Raw genomic sequence first — 18,256 nt, 5'->3', positions numbered from 1 at the left:
ATAGTATCGAGTGTATCCGGCGAAGGAATTGGTTGGATGACTTGACTCCTCCATACTGTTGGGCCCTTGCGGCTACCTCACTAGAAAGCCTGCCATCACAAGAACACCTGCAAATCGAAGAGGCTCCTGAAACCTCTTCGGGAGGCTGACTGTGGGCTAAATGCTACATATACACACTTAAACCTTCCCTGTCTGTTGATGATTTATGGTGGGCAAGTTGTTGCTTCGACCAAAGCACTGAATCCTTTCCACGACGATCGAATGAAGGACAACCGACAACATGCGCCAGCCTGGTATATTTGGGCAGTTGTGTTGGGACACCTACACCTTGGTGGTTCTCGGGTTTCGCCTAGCAGCCGACTCGACTCCAGAGTCGGTCACAGGAGCCGTCGACCAAGCAGCCCTGAAGCTTGTCGCCGCCTATCCATTTCTCGCAGGCCAAGTGATCAACGAGGGACGATCATGCACGAGTTCAGGAATTTACAGAATTGTACCGTATCCTCCACATTCAGATGGCAAATCACCTGTCCGACTGAAAGATTGCACTCAGCTGTGTCCATCGTACGACGAGATCGTTCGAGCGCGCGCCCCTTTTTCAATGCTCGATGGGAACGTCATTTGCCCGATGAGGGGGATGGGATATGTGTATGACCAAACGGTGGAGCAACCCGTGCTCATTATCCAAGCGAATTTCATCCGTGGTGGACTGTTGCTTTGCTTCGCTTCTATGCATAATGCACTCGACATGAACGGGCAGGGTATTCTAATCAGACAGTTTGCAGCAGCAATGAGGGGTGAGGATTTTGATCACCAGCTTGTGGCAGCTGGGAACCAAGATGCCGACAGTATCGTGCCACCGCTGAAGGAAGGAGAAATGGCACTTACGCATGATGAGATGCGGGTACCTCCCATCCAGATCCCAACCGATAGCCCCGTTCCTACACCTCCTCTTCAAGAAAAACCGATCGAGACTGCCTCTTGGACTTATTGGCGCTTTCCCCAGGACAAAGTCGCCGAACTCAAGAAACTCGCCATGTCAAGCTCGACCAAGCAGGTCTCCACCAACGACGCGATCACTGCCTTCTACACCCAACGCCTCACCGCGGTGCGCATCGCTGATGGCCGAGAATCCCGAGACGAGTCAATCCGCTGTCTCCGTGCCGCTGACGCACGAGCGAGACTGAAGCCTCCAGTACCTAAGGGATACCTGGGCCATCTCGTGGGACTCGCATATACAGAGTGGCCAGCAGCCAGCACTGTCGTCGAGTTTCCCCTCTCCACAGTCGCAAGCGACATCCGCGAGTCTTTGCGAAAAGTCGACGATCATTACTTCCGCAGCTTGGCGACTCTAATCTCCAACACCCGGGATAAAAGGACAATTTCATACGGCGCCCAGAAGAAGCTGGCCAAGGATATTTTCATCTCTTCGTGGGCGAAGATGGATCTCGCCGATACCTGTGACTTTGGCCCGGTTTTGGGCGGGATGCCGGATTTCGTGCGACGCCCGAGGTTGGACGAACTGCCTGATCTGTCGTACATTATGCCGAAGGATAAGGAGGGAGATATGGCTCTTGGAGCGTGTCTGTTCAAGGCGGATATTGACGGGCTAGAGAGCGATGAGGAGTGGAAGAGGTTTGCGCGATATGTAGGCTGAGCTGGCAGGAGAGCCTCAGTCTGTGCGGCGGAAGACAGGAGAAGCAGGGACCCCGTAGAACATGCTTTGGTTCTTTTTGGCTGGTGAGGCTTACCGGGCTTTATTATTATAGCACGGTGTCGTCTGATCTCCCAAGAAGAGCCTGGGTAGTTTTCCCAATCTGACCAGCGAACCAGCCTATTCGGGCTCGCTGCTGACTACATACTCGTCCTTCATTCATCCGCCCACAATTCCACACCCACTTACCCCAGTTTCTTCCTATTGAATTTTGCCTACCTACCTCGCCTTCTTTTTACCTTTCCGTCTCGATCCGGCCGGGGCGGCCCCGGTCAGTTAGCCTTGGCTATATGTAGTCTAGCCAGACGACGTTTTACTCTGCAAGGCAGGCCTGTTCCCCAAACGGGCCCCTGATCGGAAAGTTCATGCCACAGCAGAGCAGATAGTGCTTATCGCTAAGCCGCGGTTTAGACCCAATTCGGGTCGTGTCTGGTTCTCTAGTACATGTGTACATAGAGGGCCAGTCGGGCGGCGCCTGTCCCAAGTTGGACCAGTTAGTCCAGGTACCTAGGCTCGGGACACATGTATGAGCATGTGGAGGTTGTAATGCAGAGCTCAGCATACGAAGACGAGGACAGCAGAACACTGCATAGCAGCAGAGGGTCTGTTCTGGATAGCACGCCACCGTTGAGTTCTACTATAACTGGCTCGGACTGGAATCATCAGTGGCGTAGATGGGGTGATAAATTGAAGGTGGGCGTGGCGGCAAAAGAGGTGATTCTCATGTCAAGCAAGGTCCCCAGTCCGAGCTTTCTTTCGAAGCACCCCCCTTCATCCGATTGTACTTATGTTGTGGACTCATGGCGTCGATATCATGGCAAGGTTGTGAGTGGGGGGTCAACTAATCCGAAAATGACCATCTTAGAAGAGACGATTTAAGGTGGTTGGGAATTTCTGAAATCCAGACAGCGGCAACACGGCAGACTGTAGGGAAGCGATGAACTAAGGTCGGGTTGCTGTGCTGTTTACCCAGTAATGCCTTTGGTCTGTTTCTCCAGAAACGTTTACGTTCGCCAATGAACAGGTCATGGACGGTATGGCTTTGCGAACTCGGTACAAGCAGAGGGCATATCGCCAGTCGCTTGTTCGATTGGCCGGGGAGATTGATGTCGGCTGGTCTCTTCTCAACAGCAGGGGGTTGATGTGTCGGCGGGGAACGGTTACATTGACTCATAGGCTTGTGGTGTCCTTTGAATTCAGTACCTCGTAGCGAGCCTGGAATTGTGAGTGTCAGCGCATAAGGAGCGCAGATGACCTGCTGGGAGAGCAGGGCCGGGACACGTTGCAAGCCTACCCAGTACGTACGAGTACATATAGACGTTCGATGACAGCTTGCAGGCGGCCTCGGACAAGATGCATGCTGCATTTCCAAGGTCACATTTTCGTGTGAGGGTTTATTTAGCGAGCCTCAGTGACGGCAAGAATATGTTACATGTACAAGTACTGGGTAGTACTGGGTACTCCTGGTAGCCAATCTTTCCCAGCCTGGCAGGTGATCCGATCGCATCAGCTTCCTAATTCGGGAATGAGCCAGACCTCTCTATTATTGATGTCAACCAATCGTCAAACATCCGGGCATCTTCCGTTCTCGGCGTCAAAAGTTGTTCTTGTCTTCCAAACGCAGATGAGCAAACGCGCCCCCTGGTCCGTGTACCTCGTACCCGGTGCTAAGTAACTATCCAAATCGTCATAGTGCATGTACCGACTCCTGGAGGAGAGCTGCCACGCTAATTCTGTCGCAGCACTTGCCAGGATTTACTTGGTTTTGCGAGACGAAAGCCACCCCAACACCACCACACGTCCCGTGTAGTACCAGGGTACCTGTACCTGTACTCTCGGGAACTAAGTAGAGCACATGTCACGATACCAGGTACCCGCTTTGCGTCTGCATTTTGACACGCATGTTTCCTTCCCCTGGGGTCCTTGTGTGCGTGTTCACTGTTTGCACGAGAACGAGTTCGTGACGACGACGACGACGACGACGACGACGACTCCTCTCCTCCCACCGCTACGCGTTTCTACGTCCTGCCAGATCTTGGCAAACGCACCCCGTCTGACTCGAGTGCCAGCGAGGCCCGGTGCTCCACCTCCTTTTGGCCATACCGCGGTCTGACTGGCTCACCAAACGGAGACGCTTGTCCGCTGCAATATCTTTTGGCGAAGAGGCGTCGTAAGTGGCGTTCTTGGCAGAGTCCGCCCGTCATTTCATCCAGCATCCGCTTCGCTCTGGCGACCTACCGCGCGGGCCTTCCATCCTGGCATCCTGGCATCCTGGCATCCTGGCAATCCTGGCACCCTTTTGGGGGCGATCCCAAAGATTGCAAAAGATGGTCCGGAAACTTGGGTTGCATGGAATTCTCCTTTGAGAGATTCGATTGATATTTTACTACGGAGTACCTCGTACTTGGTCTGCCAAACCGTGAAATGACCGACAGGCCTATGCGTTCGTTGGCTCCCCAAAATTTGCCCCCTCCTCCCCCGTTGAAATCCTCCTATCTTGAGCAGGACTCAGGGAGAAAGGAGGCGTTGTTGCAGCCCCCCCGGGTTGCCCTTCCAGCCTTTTTTTTCCCTTTCGTGCCTCTTCCCGAACGCTACCCCCCCCCCTTCCCAATAGGCTAAGATTTCAAGGCCCGCGCTACATGTTCGTTGGGAATCTGATAGGCCTTTGGCAGGGCTGTGAACTTCGGCCCCTCTGTTTGAGAGCCTCCCAAGATTGATTCTTAGTTCAATCATATCTTTCCTCAACCCTCCGTTCCTTTTCTAACAACGTTACCATTTCCACCCCCATCTTCTCTGGGCAACGATAGACCACGACGTGTTCCCCTCCTTAGCCTCTTCTGCCATCCTTATCTTTTGGCGTCCTCCGAACACTGAGCTTCATCGCACACGCTGGGTGTGGTCTTTGCGGTGCATTTGCGCGTGGGCCTCATTCTTGCACTCTCTGCTCACAAAGGCCACCTCACTCTCGTTTAACAATCTCCCACAATGGCGTCCGGAATTCCATATACTCCCAAGCCCGCCACTGACATCTTCACCCCATACCAAACTGATATCGATCGACGGCAATGCAAGAGAATCGTGCCGATGAGAGTGCTAGCACTCGGCCTGGGAAGGACGGGTACAGCGTCGTTAAGAGCGGCCCTGAAAGAGCTGGGTTACACAGACACCTACCACATGATGTCCGCTAGCGTTGAGAATCCGCCTGATTGTCTCTGCTGGATGGACGCCTTTGCTGCAAAGTATGAAGGCAAAGGGAAATTTGGCCGCGAAGAGTGGGATGCGCTGTTGGGTCACTGCCAGGCCGTCTGTGACTGGCCTGCCGTTGCCTTTGCCAAAGAATTGATCGAGGCGTACCCTGATGCAAAAGTCATCATTACGACGAGGGACGTGGATTCGTGGCATAACTCGGTCATGAAGACGGTCAACTGGCGCGCAAACGACCCTGAACTCAAGGCCGTCGCCAACTTCGACTGGGCGGCCGGCCTGTACCACCCGATGCTGCGCAAGTTCTGGAAGTATTTCTTTCATGACGACTTTGAAAACCAGGGGAAGCAGAGGTTTCACGACTATTATAAGGAGATCCGAGAATTGGTGCCACCGGGGAAGCTGCTCGAGTACCGCGTGAGTTCTGGCTGGCGCCCTTTGTGCGAGTATCTCGGCGAGCCGATCCCCGATAAGCCATTCCCAAGATCCAATGACGCGGAGAACTTTGTGCAACGATGCAGAACACAAAACCGCAAGCAGATGATGAACGTTATCTTCCGGGCTCTTGTGGTGGGAGTGCCCGTCGTCGCCACGGCTCTGTCGGCGACATTCGCCTACACACATTACCTGCCCAAGTTTGCACAGAACACACCACTCTGGACGGCAGCCTCTTGATCCAACTACGACGAGGGCTCTACTTTCTACCCAATGCAGGGCAAGATTTGTACATAGCCTGGTGTTTGGGGGTTTTTGTGTAATTAGCTTGGGTTTAATATGGGCATGGGCGCCACGGACATATTTTTCTTTCTACCTAGACATACCGAGTACTCCGTAATGGGTTTGGCAACGGATTTTGAACAAAAAGGGGGCCGGGAGAGGTTGGATATATTTTGAGGCAATATGCCTTGATAGAGATCGTCGGCTCCTGCAGACGGCATGTACTGTAGTATCCAGCAGTATCATGCTTTATCATGCTTTATCATGGCTACCGGTCGTTCTCCGACTTTTGATCGAGAGTATTAAACATGAGAGCTTCATAGTGGAGCAAGAAAAAGCAATCCCACCTGTAGTTTCCGTTTCGAGAATATTTCTACTCCACTCCAATGTAGTCGTGCTCTGTACAAACAATGCAAAGCAATTCAGTTCATAAATGCCTTCTCACTCACATCTTCAATTTTACCAAAAAAAATTATTTCGCGGATACTTTCGATACGATGATATGATCTTTGATAAGATGGAGCTATGTATGTACATACAGTAACTGGGGCCGGGGCTCCTGGAGGAGCCTAACCCACTTGATATATTGCAGCCATGCCGCTAGATAATCCCAGAGATCAACACTTGCCTTCCTTTGTACTTATCATTGACAAGGTCAGGCGGGTGGTCCGCTTGTGGCTAACGGACCATCTCACCCTTGCTCACACTACCGCCCCCCGTCGAGGGTCGACTAGCGTCTTGGCATATTAGCTAAAGCACGTAAGTCTAGCGCGCCTTGTCATTTCAATCATTTCAGTCACTATGCTGCTACCTATAGCTGGGCTGGACACGGCGAGAGCACTCCGTCCCTTTACGAAGGGCACCACATAAGGGCCTGTATCCACAGGGCCGGCGGCTACCGACTCTTGCTCAATATCACTTGTCCTCGTGTCATTTTTTTGATCAGGCCTTGCACTTACCCGCACGAGGGACCTCCCACAGCCCTGAACTGCTATATTCGACCCCTTGGGGCTGTCCAAACGCACTCAGCGTGAGATACAAAGGGAAGCCTGAACGCTGAAACTCGGATCCTCGCCGCCACGTCGGATATTTGCTGCACCAGAAGAGAATCGCGTGCCTCTTGGCAGAAACCTCCGATTATCGTTCGGTGCGGATCTGGAGAAGCGGCCGTTCCAGGTTTCTGCTTGGGGGAGGGGGGTCCAGCCTTTGGATTCTCCTGGAGATTCTGCCTTTTAGGCTTTTGATTTTCTTGACTTCGCACAAGAATTCTTGCTGGTTTCTTGGTTCTTTGCTGAACCGAGACCGGCAAAAGTTGATGCCATGAGGCTCCTGTTATCTTTGCAGTGTTGGCTCATATGCCTGTTCGCTTGGAGGATAGTGGCCAACAACAAGACGCAGCCCATTTCCATCTTTCGATCGGTAAGCCGCAACACTGAAAGCAATGCTGCTTACTTGCCCGGACGCACCGGATTAACCAAGGATCGCATGATAGAGACCGGACTTATTCGCTCCAATCCTCAGCGTTTTTGAAAGACAACCGGAGAAACTTGCACCAGGCTACTACTTTGTCGCCCCATATCAGGCGGCACAGGAGGGCATCCATATCTATGATAACGATGCAGTAAGTCTGATGACCTCCCCTTGCACGAGTCTCCCCTGCTGATCTCTCATGAGAACTTGATATATTCCGGCTTTGGCAGCACTGGACCCGGTGTTTCTCACGCGCCTCAGACATGTATGTACAAAGGCGAGATCCATCTATGCTTCTATCAGGGCGTGCAGATGCTCGGCTGGGGCCACGGTCATGGCCTCATCATGGACAAACACTATCGCATTGTCAAGTCCATTGAACCGGGCAGTTACCAGGCCTCTTCCGACATGCACGAATTCCGGGTTATCAACGACGGGAAGCAAGCGCTCATGACCCAGTACCTCCGTAGCGTCTACGACATGTGCCCCTGGAATCTATGCGATGGTTTCGGTTATATCCAGCAAGGAGCGTTCCAAGAAGTCGATATCGACACAGGAGAAGTTCTGTTCGAATGGCATAGTCTTGACCACGTCCACCCCAGTGAGAGCTGGGTTGGTCCAAGTACTACCGAGATCAGCGGAAGTGGTGAACATCCCGACAGCCCGTGGGATTATTTCCACATTAACTCCATTGATAAAAATCAGGACGGCGACTACCTCATCTCGGCCCGCCACACCTCAGCAGTGTACAAGCTCTCGGGTGTCGACGGCCATGTCATCTGGCGTCTTAATGGAGCGAGATCAGATTACGACCTGGACGGCTTCCAGTTCTCTTCCCAGCATGATGCTAGATTCATCTCCGACAATGAGACCCATACTGTTCTCTCTTTATTCGACAACGGCACCAATGGCTTCAACCAGACTCAGCCGCATTCGACAGGGCAGATTATTGTTGTGGATCACCGGACGAAAGTCGCAACATGCATTTTGAACCTCGACCCGCCCTTCATCGACGGCCACGCCCACATCTCAAAATCCCAAGGGAGCATGCAGACACTGCCAAATGGTGGCATCATCATGGGCTGGGGCAACGACGCCTTCTGGACCGAGTACGCCCCCGAAACACACGAGATCATCTTCTACGGCGCTCTGGCATGGACGAATACCATGAACTATCGTGTGCACAAATTTGACAACTGGGTGGGTATGCCGCTGACTAAGCCTGCACTGTGGACCTTCTCGAAGGACGGCCGGGAAATGATGGTCTACGTCTCTTGGAATGGCGCGACGGAGGTGAAGTCGTGGCGATTCTATGGCGGAGAGTCGAGGCAGGGCCCGTGGGAGGAAATCAAGACCGTGCCCAAGAACGGGTTCGAAACCATCTACGGGCACGACGGGGCGTATACGTACTCATATGCCGAAGCCCTTGACAAGGACGGCCAGACTCTGGGCACCTCAGCCGTCCAAGCGACGTTCATCCCCAACGAGCAACTACGAGAATACTGCGACGACCTTGCGTGCCGCTTCATGCCGTCGCCCGAAGAGAGGAAGAAAGAGCAGGCCGAGAAAGCGAGCAAGGAAGAGGAGGAGAGGCTCAAGCAGGAGCAGGAGAAGCTGGAGGCTGAGCGGCAGCGGGCCGAGAGGATCAAGAACGCCGAGATCTTTGGTGGCACGTTCGGCGGGCTGGCCGTGTTCGTCATCCTCATCATCGTGCTGGCGACGAGGAACTTCGTCTCCCGCCCGGTGCACGTGCTGGCGCACAATGTCTACAGGGCCGTCAGGACGCGGGCTGCCAGGAAAGGGGGGAGGGATGTGGGCGTGGGCGCCGGCTACAAGCCTCTGTCGCTGGAAGACCGGGACGGAGGAGATAGGGCCCCGATGATCACTGACCCGTCTTGACATTTGAGCGACTGCATTTGATGAACTACAAAGCCATTCAGGAGGACATTGTGCAGAAACCGGATAGATGTCGCGAGCATGGCGAAGGTGTTGTGATCTATCCTGTGCTTCATTCACTTGCACGGCTACGGGATATCTATCTGTGTTATCTGGCATTCTTTTTGGAGGAGAAGATCATGAACGACGTCACGACCATTCTTCATTATTTCAACGGGAAAAGGATCAACGGGATCCGTGTACTCATTCATGTCGCATGTCGCGTGTACTCCGTCCAAAACGGGACATTCTCTCGCCTCTTTTCCCAATCGTCAATTCGGGGGAGCCCGCTTAGAGACTTTGCACTACTGCACCTCTGCAGCGGCGTTTGCATCGGCGATCTGCTAGGATGAGTACAACGTGAGGCTCAAGGGAGAGATATACAGGTCCATGATTGATACCCGACTCCTCGTCCTGAAAAGGTGGGTGTCGGTGTGGGAAGAAGCTGCAGGGTAATGGGAGGCGTATTATTGTCTCGAGATCGAGGACCTTGTGCCCAGAAGATGGGTTTTGATTGCCGCCGAGCCGGGGACATTTCTGGTGGCGGCCAGCTTTTTGTCAAACAAAGCCAGCCTAAGTAACAAGGCCCTCCTTTAAGCGAATCCGGTGAGATGGTGGCAGGGGCACGATCCGGAAAAAAAAAAACACCACACACAAGAGAAGTCTCTGTACTGCTGTCTTTACAAGTTCATTTCGCAGGGTGAATTGAACTGGGTTTGCCACTCCGGAGAGACAGCTGTGGGGACAACATGATGCCGATTAGCCGTGGCTTGCGGTTGGGAGAGCCCAGGAGAAACCCCACCCATACAACTATTACGAGTACCGGATCGTTGATTGATGATTTGGGTTTGATAGGGCTTGATGGAAGGAACAGGCTTGCAGAGGGGCCGGTGGCCACATGGCTGGCCTCTCGCACAGGAAGCGCGGCATGATTTGCCTAAGGAGGAGGCGGGCGGGTAGGAAGGATGCAAACTGACCCAGACAAGGTATCAAGATTAGGGTGCCACAGCCGAGATGCCGTCTGTCGCAGGGATGGGGGGGGCCAGAGCGAGTCAAGATAGGCAAGGAAGGACGAGTGAGGACAGATCTGCACGAGTACTGGGTACATACATACCTGGAGGCCACGAGGAGTGAGTGGTACAGATACAAGACTTGCACGGGTGCAGCGTCGTGTCCCACCCACGGCAGACAAGGCGAGGAGGTACTGGGTACTGGGTACTGGGTACTGGGTACTGGGTACTGGGTACGGAGCACCTACATAAGGTAAGTACGTGGCTTGTGGGTTGCACTTACGAGTACCCAGTACAGGGTATGTACATACATATGTACTCAGTACCCGTATCAGATCCAGCAATTGATCTGCTACCGAGTACTGCTCGAGACATTCCTTGCTGGGAGAGAACAAAATTTCCACGTGTAAGCTCTAAGGGAAAAGGACTGGTGTAGTTAAATGCTTGTCTGCAGCCTTCTCATCAAACGAGGCTCGCTTCCCATCCGGCTAAAAAAGGGGAGGGAAAAGGGGAAATAAAGCAAAAGGGGGGGGAAATCGATGGGAAAAGCCCTAATCCTAGCAGTAACATGGAATGCTACGGAGGTGTTTGTCATTGGGCTTGAGTGATCCGTGCTGAGGTCTAGTAGGTAATCTTGGATATGATTGCGAATCGCTACAAGTGGGACTTGATATGCCTATCTCGTACTGGGTAGCCGAAGCCTCTGGCCTCTGGCCTCTGGCGGCTGCCATCACTGACTCTGTTGTCGAGTATCTTGTCCCGGAAGCCACTCCCTCCTCTCAGCGGCTGGCTAGCCATGTATATTATCTCTTTTCATTCCTCTCTCGACGATCCGAATCCTGTCAGGTCCCATGCCATCACCGAAGGTGCCACCTAGGGAGGTTGCCCCAGCGTTCACAGGCGAAATCCCCTGTAAGAGCCAAGGGCGCCCAGCACGCCTAGCACGCCTAAAAAAGGTGGTAGGCATGCTAATACCTGCACCTAAGTAACTCCTACTTACCTAGGTAAGTAGAAATGTCACTGCTGGCCCCATCCTTGCACAGCAAGGCCCATGCGCTAACAAGTACATCCCGCACTTGGGGGCCCGACTCCCGGGCCCGACTGACGAACAAAAGGCCTTGCTCGGTTGATTGAGCCCCCATGCCGATGCTACCCAGTACATACTTGGCTGCTGCAGGGCCTGGTGGCCTTTGCTCGTACTGTCGTAGCCCTTCTGCGAGCCAACGGCGCTGTGCGTCCGGGGACTACCTTGCTGTGCGTACTAAGTATGTACAGTAGGCTCGGTGGTAAGTAGGCAATACCGAGAAAGCATCCACTACTGTAGGTTGACGTCTTGCAAAACCCTTCTCTTCCCTTTGCCAAACACCTTCTCCTCATATCTGACTCCCCCGACTTCGGATAACCTTTATCAGATCCATCCTTGTTATGTATGTATCGGGTTACTGTTCTGAGTACTGTACCTATCCTGCCATATCCAGCTTCTCATTCGAAAGAAGGGGGCCCCGCTGCTGGACCTTGAACATATCGCAGGAATTTCGTACGAGCACTTGATTGTCGCTTGTATCCCGCCTAGAGCCCTGTTGCTGGTCCCTACGACAGCATCCTCCTGCTGCGTCTCCATCACGTTCTCCAGCGAGATATTCTACGAGACTCGAAAAGACTCCTTCCCTTTTGAGACGTCCATCTCCCCGTCGAGCATACGATGCTTGCATATATGAAAATATACAAGAACATACGCCGGTGACGCATATAGTACGCAGATACATACACCGTCTTCAGTCATGCGGCACGACGTCGAGACCCGGCCGGGAAAGCCCCCGGCACCCCCATCATGGGGCTCGATACCAAACAAATTCCAACTCTTCATAATATGCTCGGTGCGGGTGGTCGATTTCTTTCAGCAGGCTGCCCTGCAAGCATACATGTTCTATCAGCTCAAGTCGTTCTCTCCCTCGGCGCCGGACAGCCAGATATCCTTCGAGGCCGGCGTGTTACAGGGTGTCTTCACAGCCGCGCAGGTCTTCACGGGTATCCTTTGGGGACGGGTGGCTGATGCCCCGTCGTTTGGGAGAAAAAGCGTCCTTCTGATCGGGCTGACGGGACAGGGATTGAGTTGTATAGGCGTGGCATTTTCAAGAAGTTTCCCGGCGGCCGTGGTCTGGAGATGTCTGGGTGGCGCCATCAATGCGACTGTGGGAGGAGCGAGGACCGCATTGGCAGAGAGCACCGAGAAGAAATATCACTCGAGGACATTTCTGCTGCTGCCTCTGGCGTGGAACATTGCCAACATCTTCGGTCCCCTGTTCGGCGGCATGCTCGCCGATCCGGTACACAACTACCCAGCCCTGTTTGGAGAAAACTCGACATTTGGCGGAGCGAAGGGGGTTTCATGGCTGACAACTTTTCCCTACGCCGCACCGAACCTCTTTTGCGCGCTCGTGCTGTTCGCAGATGCATTGCTCGTTTGGATGGGTCTGCGAGAAACGCTGGGTGCCAAAAAATACAACCGTGACCGGGGTATCGAGCTGGCTGAGAGCATCACGTACCGCATCCGCACCATGGTCTTTCGGCGCTTCGGATACAGCCAACTTGGCCAAGCAGACGCGGCGGCTGGCCCGGATACCGTGGACGACGAGAACATGCCCTCTAGTACGCCGATGGAGACACTGCCGCCCAAGGAAGGCGACAGCGCAAATCCCTCGGGAACCTCGTCCAAGGCGCCCCCAAGGCCATCTGAAGCTCCCAAATCGGCCCCTCCATTCTATCATGCCATCACTTCCAATGTCCTTCTCGTTCTAGCGACCGTCGCCATCATGGATTTCCAGATGGGTGGATTCGCCTCTCTGTGGACCATCTTCCTTTCTTCCGCCCGGGCCACCGACGAGGAGAAGGCTACCATCCGTCTCCCCTTCGTCTTCACGGGCGGGTTGCAATTCAGTCTCCCGACGATCGGTCTCGCCATGTCGATTTTAGGATTTGTCGGCATCATCCTCCAGCTGACGCTCTATCCAAGCGTCAATGCACGATTCGGGCTCCTGCGCTCGACACGCTGGTCCCTGTTCGTGTTCCCCATCGCATACGCCCTGGCGCCATACCTGTCGCTCCTTATCTCCCAGCCTTTCCTGCTCTGGATCGCCATTGTCGTGGTGGTCGTTCTCCAGGTCGCTGCGCGGACGTTTGCGATTCCCGGCTCTGTCCTGCTCATCAACAATTCCAGTCCCAGTCCGGCCATGCTGGGCACGATCCACGGCATGGGCGCCGCAACATCCAGCGCCTTCAGGACCATTGGGCCCATTGTCGCGGGCCATTGGTACGGGCAGGGCCTTGAAAAGGGCGTTGTCGGCTGGGCCTGGTGGTGGTTGGCCCTGGTGAGCCTTTTTGGCGTTGTCCCCAGTTTCTGGGCCAGGGATGGGAAGTAGAGAGACAAAAAATGGGAGAGAAGGCTTTTGCGTTGTTCATTTACCCAACTAACTAATCCCAAGGTCGGGCTCCTCTGGGCCTGGCAAAATAGATCCACGACGGAATGGTCATTCTCCGGGGGTGTCGCATATACATACGAGTATTTAGTATTTTGAGCAACGGACCATGATGGCGACTATATACCCAAAAACAAATAAAAATCCGAATACACCTACAGCGTTCGTCGTCCTCTATACTTACAACTCCGTACTCCTCCGTACACTACAGGAAATATCAGTCAATATAGGCGCCGGCGCCGGCGCTGGTGCTGGTGGTGCTGGTGGCTGATACAGGGACTGCCCCAGAGCTTGCCCAGAGGTCAAACATGGTACTTGACGGTCCCTGGCGGACCTTCACCATGAGTCGGACCGTCATCCCGAAACGTACGGGCTCTCCACTAATCACAATACGGAGTCTTCCGTACATTTTTGCGGCACATGGAACATTGCTTTCACCTTTCGCGCTCCTTGCATTCCTGACCTTGGCCCTGGACATAAACTTGGACTTGAGCTCGGCCCATCCCACTCCAGGCCTGGGAGGTGTCAGTGCGGATCTGCCTATGCGTATGCGTTCTGCCCGACGGAGGACATGCAAGGCTCTCCGTCCAAGTGGATTAGAATTAGGTTTGGGGTTGAAAATGGCACGGTGGAAAGGAAGAGCATATTGGAAAACAAGAGGAAAGAAAACAGACAGACATACATCTGACGGCGCGTTAAATTCCTCAGCCTTGTACTTAAGTAAAATACGAGTAGACTTTCTTGGGTTAATGGGGGCGGACATACACAGACACAACCAAGCAAGCGAGGCAAAGAACGGTCGTGATCTGGTCACAAAGAGACTTCTGTGTCGTCCATCACCGTGGTCCTGGAGACAACACATGAGCAAAAAGTAATTTGCATACCTCGTAGCAATGCCGTACTCCTGGATAGAAAAGTTGTTGTCGGGCAGGACCTGACTGAGCGGTATTTTCTTCTCTCTCTTTTTTTCAGAGCCTGGTGCTGCCTTGCCCGCTGGCCCCAGACATCTCGGGTCTCAACCACACACAAGCGAAGTGCCACCATGACAGCACGATTCGCACGTGGACGCGATCTGCGACAGCTGGCAAGGCTTGGCCTTTCGATATTCGGCGGAAGCGGCGCCTGGTTGATGGTTTGCGGGAGAATCGAATTCGGGGCGCAAGAATTATGTAGAGTGAAGATTTGTTTCCGGTATATAAAGGTCGAGTGCTCGGTTGCTCTGGCTGGTTTTTTTGTTCTCGCAAGGCATTAACTAAAAGTCGATTTCTTTGCCTCTTTGCATGATCGAGCACAGCTGGTCCTGTCTCTTTACGTTCTTTGACTTGTCTTATTGGTCTCATTCCTCCTCTGTTTTTGGTTGCCAGCTTTTCAACACTCTTTGTTCATAGAAGGGGGGAAAAATGTACATCTCGTCTGCTACCGTTCTTTTGAGCATTCTTGCCCTGTCCGCGGCTGGTCCGATCGGCGTCGTGAGGTCCAAGAGAGCAAACGTGCTCACCGTCCGACCGTACAGCGAATTTCAAGTCTCGGATGGAGTAGCCGGCAATGCACTGGCTGAAGTCAACGCCAATTTCCCTGTTAGTCGCGGTCCTCCATCGAGAAAAAGATATTGTGCGAGGCCACACTTGCTGACCAGGTGGGCGACAGATTGACACGTCCGACCTCGCCTCTGTGTCCGACTCTGATCTACAAATCATAAAAGATGCCCGAGAGACCGCCGAGGACGCCGAGACTGGCACCGGCGGTTTCAACGATGAGATCGCGGCTGCTGGAGACAACGCCGACACAACGGCCCTCCAGAATGGAAAGATCAAGAATAAAGTGTTGAAGCTGCAGTTGGAGGTATTGGCGTTGCAGATCGAAGCTGCACAGGGAGATGGCGATCAGGCCAAGATTGATGAGGAGACGACCAAGTTGAATAACAACATTGCCCTTGACAAGGCTGCGGCGGGACAGAAGAGTGTGGGTGTGACTGATACCTTCAGTGGATGAGAATCCCAGGCAAGAGCTGGATCTGCTTTGCGCCTTTGTGCTTCCATGTATTGACTACTATTGAGACCATACAAAATCCTGCATAATTAGAGACTGTACAAGAGAGCGGCGACAGTGTCGCTCTTCAATGAATCTCTTGCCAAAATCATTTGGCTGATGGCTGCTCTCTCATCCTGGCTGGGGCTGTGTGAATGGTGAGCATGAGGAGTTAGTTAGCCAGTGACAACAATAATTCTTGAAGAAGATGCGTAAGGATGGGCGGAGAGCATTTTGCAAGAGCACAATGCTTTACCGCTACATCCAACAGGACGGGTAGGAGGATGTGCGGTGGTGGACGGCGGGGTGGGCATGAGGCTAAGGAGGCAAGGCTGCCCAATCAATGCACTCTTGACCAACAGAAGGAGGAGAAGGTGAGAAGACGCCGTATTCCATACCTAAGTAGACTCACCGAGACAATACTCTGGAACGGGATGACTACAGAGAGTCAAGACTACGTGGGTAGAAACCGATCAAGATATTTCAGGGGCTGAATCCTATTTTCATTTCACTCTCATCTCATTCAAGCTCACTTTTCCGTTCCCTTGTTCCCGTGGCTTTAATCGTCTGCCATCCCCAACGCCATGCTCGGTCAAGAACTTTTGTGGTCCCATAGATTGGGTCAAGTGTTGGATCCTTTTCATGCAATAATCCTAGAAACGCCAATGCTGTGCATTCCGTGTATGTACGTGTGCATGTGCAAAGATTCATAGCGCAGGGTAATCATATCTGACCTGCATTACTTCCGTCTCTTGCTCAAACTGGCCAAAGAAATGCAGGTCGCTTTCGTCATAAGCACCCTCCACGCCCAAGCCTTCGTCATGAACAAAGTCGTCAAACGGGGTATCATCTTGAACCCTTGCCCGAGCGAGATCTCTCGAAAGACGGGTCGGATATTCTCCAGACGGGTAGTGGTAGGATGTGCCATGATGCCAGATGCGGTCATCACAGATGACCATGGAGCCGGAGAGGAGCGTGTTCTTAACACCTGTCTCTTCATTTTCCTCCACCATCATTGGATGAATATTGACGAATTCATGTTGATTTCGTTCTGGTAGCGTTGGGTCAACAACAGAATCTGCAGGAGCAGCGGTGACACCAGTAAGACTAGCCATAGCAGAAGCTCGCTTGATGCCTTTGTCAGAGCGGGGCTTGCGCTGCTTCTTAAGCCGCGTATCTACTGCACCAGGATCGTGTTCATCGTCGCTGTGACGGTCGGCCTTGCGCTTCTTCTCTCGAAGCACTCGCTTTGATTCCAGTCCCAGATGCGCAGTACGAACATGTTCTTCAAGACTAGCTTTGCTAGTGAAGCTGCGATTGCAGCCATGGATCACGATATCTTGCTGGTCTGCGATTTCTTCAGGAAGAGATATTTCGGTCTTGCCGCACACGAAATCACGCTTGTTCTCATGGACGGTTTTGATGTGGACATTCAGGTTCCCTTTCTTCGTGAATTTTTTACCGCATCCTTCGGTGGTACATGTAAAGACAGCGAGATCTTCTGATTTTTTCTCTGGTAGAATCCCATGTTGGATTTCAAGGTGGCGGGTCAATTCTTTGTTGGTAGTGAATGAGGTTGGGCAATACTGACAAGTTGGCGGGTGGACAATGGTGAGGTGAGCCTGGAGCTCTCCATATGTTGCAAAGGATGCCTGAGCAAGTTCCCTCCCATCATCGGGGTTAGCAAGAATAGCTGCATTCTGAGCCATGCAGTCAGAGCAAGAAAACCGTGAAGTGTCATGCTTGGCGCGCACATGAGAGCGCAAGTTCTCCGCCGTGTCGTAGGCTTTCTTGCATGGGACACCGGTTATTGGATCTAGCTCTTTGCAAGGAAAGGGTTTGATGTTTTGATGAACAGACAATATGTGCCGATCCAAAGTCTCTTGTTTGCGGAAAGTCTGGTCGCAACCAGGATATCCGCGACATCTGAATCTCTCCTTTGCTTCATGGGTCTCTAGATGACGTCGTAGTCTTGTTCCCGTCGTGAAACTGGAATCGCATCCTTCCCATGAACAATGGTAATCCCTGATGTTGCTATGTTGACTTTTGACATGGTGTTTCAGGTGGCTGTCACGGAAGAAAGCTTTCGTGCAGGGAGGATGCGGGCACTGGAAGGGGCGCTCATTCGTGTGGGATCGGATGTGCTCCTCAAGCCTCACCTTGCGGTCGAATGCTTTGTCGCAGCCAGGGTAACGGCATTTTAGCGTTTTCTGGCGACAGCGATGGAGAGCGCCTAAGGGAGGACCTGAGGAGGGAGTTGAAGCTGGAGTGTCGTCAATCGGCTTCTTAAGATCGTCGTCAAGGTCGGAATCGAGCATATCATAGTCCTTGTCAAGCTCGTCGTCGTCGGACTCGACCCGCATCTTAGCGACGGCTTTGCGCACCCGCGCCCTGGTTGCCTTCCGCCAGAATCTTGGAAATACCAGGCCGCGACGAAAATTACGAGGGGTTGAGACAATGCCGGTAGCGAATGGGAGGGTGTGGGGTCGCCGACCGTGGAAATGTTTTCTGCGAGGCCTGCGGTTGTTGTGGGGTCGCGCCAAGAATAGTCACGTGGGACAACCGCGACAAGGCTGCGACATCCAAAAACTTTTTTGTTTTCCGCGGGGGAAGGGGAATACAGAACAACCACCCAACAGTAATTTGGTCCACCGATTACACGCCTCTTAGGATTCCGTATTTTTTGAGCGACCCCGTATCATTGT

The 18,256-nt window shown here is 53.0% G+C and overlaps 6 protein-coding genes across 6 annotated transcripts; 5 read left to right on the top strand and 1 right to left on the bottom strand.

The window, feature by feature from the left end:
• Positions 1-280: 280 nt before the first annotated feature.
• Positions 281-1,654, top strand: A1O5_02363 (uncharacterized protein; the record flags this gene model as incomplete). The annotated part of the gene is made up of 1 exon (XM_007742979.1): positions 281-1,654. The coding sequence occupies one exon, from the start codon at positions 281-283 to the stop codon at positions 1,652-1,654; it is 1,374 nt and encodes a 457-aa protein (XP_007741169.1).
• Positions 1,655-4,696: 3,042 nt separating this feature from the next.
• Positions 4,697-5,590, top strand: A1O5_02362 (uncharacterized protein; the record flags this gene model as incomplete). Its single annotated transcript, XM_007742978.1, has 1 exon — positions 4,697-5,590. One exon carries the CDS (start codon positions 4,697-4,699, stop codon positions 5,588-5,590), a length of 894 nt encoding a protein of 297 aa, XP_007741168.1.
• Positions 5,591-6,952: 1,362 nt separating this feature from the next.
• A1O5_02361 (uncharacterized protein) lies at positions 6,953-9,001 on the top strand (the record flags this gene model as incomplete). Its single annotated transcript, XM_007742977.1, has 3 exons — positions 6,953-7,051; positions 7,125-7,253; positions 7,307-9,001. 3 exons carry the CDS (start codon positions 6,953-6,955, stop codon positions 8,999-9,001), a joined length of 1,923 nt encoding a protein of 640 aa, XP_007741167.1.
• A 2,827-nt stretch (positions 9,002-11,828) lies between these two features.
• A1O5_02360 (uncharacterized protein) lies at positions 11,829-13,466 on the top strand (the record flags this gene model as incomplete). The annotated part of the gene is made up of 1 exon (XM_007742976.1): positions 11,829-13,466. The coding sequence occupies one exon, from the start codon at positions 11,829-11,831 to the stop codon at positions 13,464-13,466; it is 1,638 nt and encodes a 545-aa protein (XP_007741166.1).
• Positions 13,467-14,923: 1,457 nt separating this feature from the next.
• Positions 14,924-15,515, top strand: A1O5_02359 (uncharacterized protein; the record flags this gene model as incomplete). The annotated part of the gene is made up of 2 exons (XM_007742975.1): positions 14,924-15,100; positions 15,171-15,515. The coding sequence occupies 2 exons, from the start codon at positions 14,924-14,926 to the stop codon at positions 15,513-15,515; spliced, it is 522 nt and encodes a 173-aa protein (XP_007741165.1).
• Positions 15,516-16,258: 743 nt separating this feature from the next.
• A1O5_02358 (uncharacterized protein) lies at positions 16,259-17,914 on the bottom strand (the record flags this gene model as incomplete). The annotated part of the gene is made up of 1 exon (XM_007742974.1): positions 16,259-17,914. One exon carries the CDS (start codon positions 17,912-17,914, stop codon positions 16,259-16,261), a length of 1,656 nt encoding a protein of 551 aa, XP_007741164.1.
• Between the last annotated feature and the right edge of the window lie 342 nt (positions 17,915-18,256).

Source organism: Cladophialophora psammophila, assembly GCF_000585535.1.
Source record: "Cladophialophora psammophila CBS 110553 chromosome Unknown aczJe-supercont1.3, whole genome shotgun sequence".
In the NCBI taxonomy this organism is placed as follows: domain Eukaryota; kingdom Fungi; phylum Ascomycota; class Eurotiomycetes; order Chaetothyriales; family Herpotrichiellaceae; genus Cladophialophora; species Cladophialophora psammophila.
The sequence above is the reverse complement of the archived record's forward strand: the minus strand, read 5'-3'. Positions and strand labels throughout refer to the sequence as shown.